The sequence below is a fragment of the Berghia stephanieae genome, chromosome 1 (genome assembly GCF_034508935.2).
Source record: "Berghia stephanieae isolate SIO BIC M18660-M18661 chromosome 1, UCSD_Bste_1.3, whole genome shotgun sequence".
Taxonomy (NCBI): Eukaryota; Metazoa; Mollusca; class Gastropoda; order Nudibranchia; family Aeolidiidae; genus Berghia; species Berghia stephanieae.
The window spans coordinates 35,166,309-35,168,808 of NC_088360.1; the positions used below are offsets into that span (position 1 = coordinate 35,166,309).

The 2,500-nt window shown below is 40.6% G+C and overlaps 1 protein-coding gene across 2 annotated transcripts in view; it reads right to left on the reverse strand.

Moving 5' to 3' along the window:
- Positions 1–2,500, reverse strand: part of LOC144972895 (glutaminyl-peptide cyclotransferase-like) — a 14,365-nt gene that overhangs the window by 9,489 nt on the left and 2,376 nt on the right. For both annotated transcript variants that reach the window (XM_078914692.1, XM_078914699.1), the window contains exon 2: positions 1,357–1,689. In XM_078914692.1, coding sequence (XP_078770818.1) covers positions 1,357–1,689 — 333 coding nt within the window. The remainder of the gene's footprint in view (positions 1–1,356; positions 1,690–2,500) is intronic.

Consider the following 2,500-nt stretch of genomic DNA (forward strand, 5'->3'; position numbering starts at 1 on the left):
AGTATGTTGTTGGCGAGTTGGCGAAAGACAGTGGAGTTATAATTTCTCAGTTTTATTTTAATTAAATTATGCTGTTAATGATTTTTAAAAGACTGGTGCGGTGCCTGGCACCAGTCGATCCAATGGCCCCACGCCACTGCTGTTGTTACAAACAATAATGTCACATTTTGATGTCAATAAAACATGAAAAAGATAAGAAAAAAAAAAACAAAGAGAAAAAAAAACCCAGATAAAATAAGCCCCCCAAAAAATAATTAAAAAACAAACATTCTAATGAGGCCACGTCTTGAACATGACGGTCCAAAGCCCGTAGAAAACCCCAGAAGATCCTACATGAATGGCACACGAAAGCTTGTGCTTCGATGCTATTATTAGCTTCTCCGCTTAATCGACACACTAACCTGAACTCCCGAGGGTGTGCGATTAAATGGAATCGACTGCACTACTACTACGGTGGGGCAGCATGGCTCAGTGGAACAGGCTTTGCTTCGTACCCAAAAGTTACCGAGTTCGACAACACGTCGCGCAGTGTGTCTGAGAGCAATTCGCCTCGCCCTAGTTCATCTTGCAACGCTGCATTGCGGCTGGTGGGTTATTGCAGTATTTCATTGCTATAGACCCTAAAGAAAAACTACTACTACTACTACTACTACTACTACTACTACTACTACTACTACTACTACTACTACTACTACTACTACTACTACAACTACAACCACTACTACTACTACTACTACTACTACTACTACTACTACTACTACTACTACTACCACTACTACTGCTGCTGTTGCTGCTGCTGCTGCTGCTGCTGCTACTACTACTGCTACTACTACCACTACTATTACAACAACAACTAATACTACTACTACTACTACTACTACTACTACTACTACTACTACTACTACTACTACTACTACTACTACAACAACAACTACTACTACTACTACTACTACTACTACTACTACTACTACTACTACTACTACTTCTACTACTACTACTACTACTACTAATACTACTAGTACTAGTACTACAACTACTACTACTGCTGCTGCTGCTGCTGTTGCTGCTTTTACTACTACCACTACTAGTACTACTACTACTACTACTACTACTACTACTACTACTACTACTACTACTACTACTACTACTACTACTACTACTACTAATACTGCTACGATTACTACTACTACAGTGGAACGCAACCCATTTCATTGGGGCTACGGTCGTTAATTTTTACACATAGTTCAAAGTGATTTTTAAAAGTTCCGTGTCACAATGGTTACAGTCTTTTACATGTCATATAAAAGTTTATCTTGCAAAACAAAAATAGGCCATGGCCACCCCATTGGTGTTTACCTCTCTGACTACGGCGTTGCCAGGACCACCAGAAAACCGCGGTTGTAAGAATGGGGGCAATTCGTTCGTTTGGAATGCTTGTGAGTCGGAGAGAGTCAGGGTAAAATACTGAAGAACCACATCGATGAAGGAGGTTGGGCACTGCACTTGTTGTGCCGATACCTTTTTGCTTGTACCATTTGTGGGAGGCGACTGTTGGGCAGATGTTGCATTTATTCCCAGGTCCGCTACCTCTACGGCTATTTGTAAATCGAACCCAAGGTTAGGAACTTCCCTCAACGTTCCATTGAATAATAATGAGGATTTTCCATCGCCAATTGGAGTGATTTCTGTCTGGAAAGAAAATTGGAAATAAGAAATAAAAAAATATAAATGAAATGAAAAATTCAATTGTCCTGCTAAGTTAGGGCTGAATTAGAAATACACTATGCCCCCTTTCCCTTCTCCTCCAATCTTAACCCAAGTTGTCATTTAGCGCAATTTCCACTAAATGTGCTCAAAGTGTTTTGCAAGGTAGCCACGCATATTACTTAATGACGAGATTTTGAATGTCGTGATATATACATTATACTTATACCTCCGAATAGCTATATTTAACACCAATATTGCCAAGGTCCCCTCGCAGGGGACTAAGATCGATCCGGGTGAAGTCGAGATTTTTTCTCACACCCCCAGCCGTGATTGGGTAGCTGGATGTGTTTGATCTGACGAAAAGTTCATTGCAATAGACGTATCCTATCCAAAGGGTAGCACAAGCAAATGCTATTGTCTGTTTCACGCTATAGAAACCGGAAGATACTCCGTCTTCATGGGTCTCGTGGCACTGAAGGACACTGCTGAGTCCTCGATACCACTAAAATAGAAAAACTCGAAAAATGAAAAGTCAACTATCTTTGAGCAATAATTGCTTGATTATGCTGAGAATGATTTGTGATTGCAACTAACAAATCATCTCTTTCATGGTGGTTGGACCGAGGAGGGAGGGTTCTAGTCTCACACAGACATAATATGGACAGACAGACACACAGACAATGTCGATAGATATATAGATAGAAAATATGTGTGTGTGTGTGTGTGTGAGAGAGAGAGAGAGAGAGAGAGAGAGAGAGAATGAGAGTAAGGTAAGAGAGAGAGAGAGTAAGAG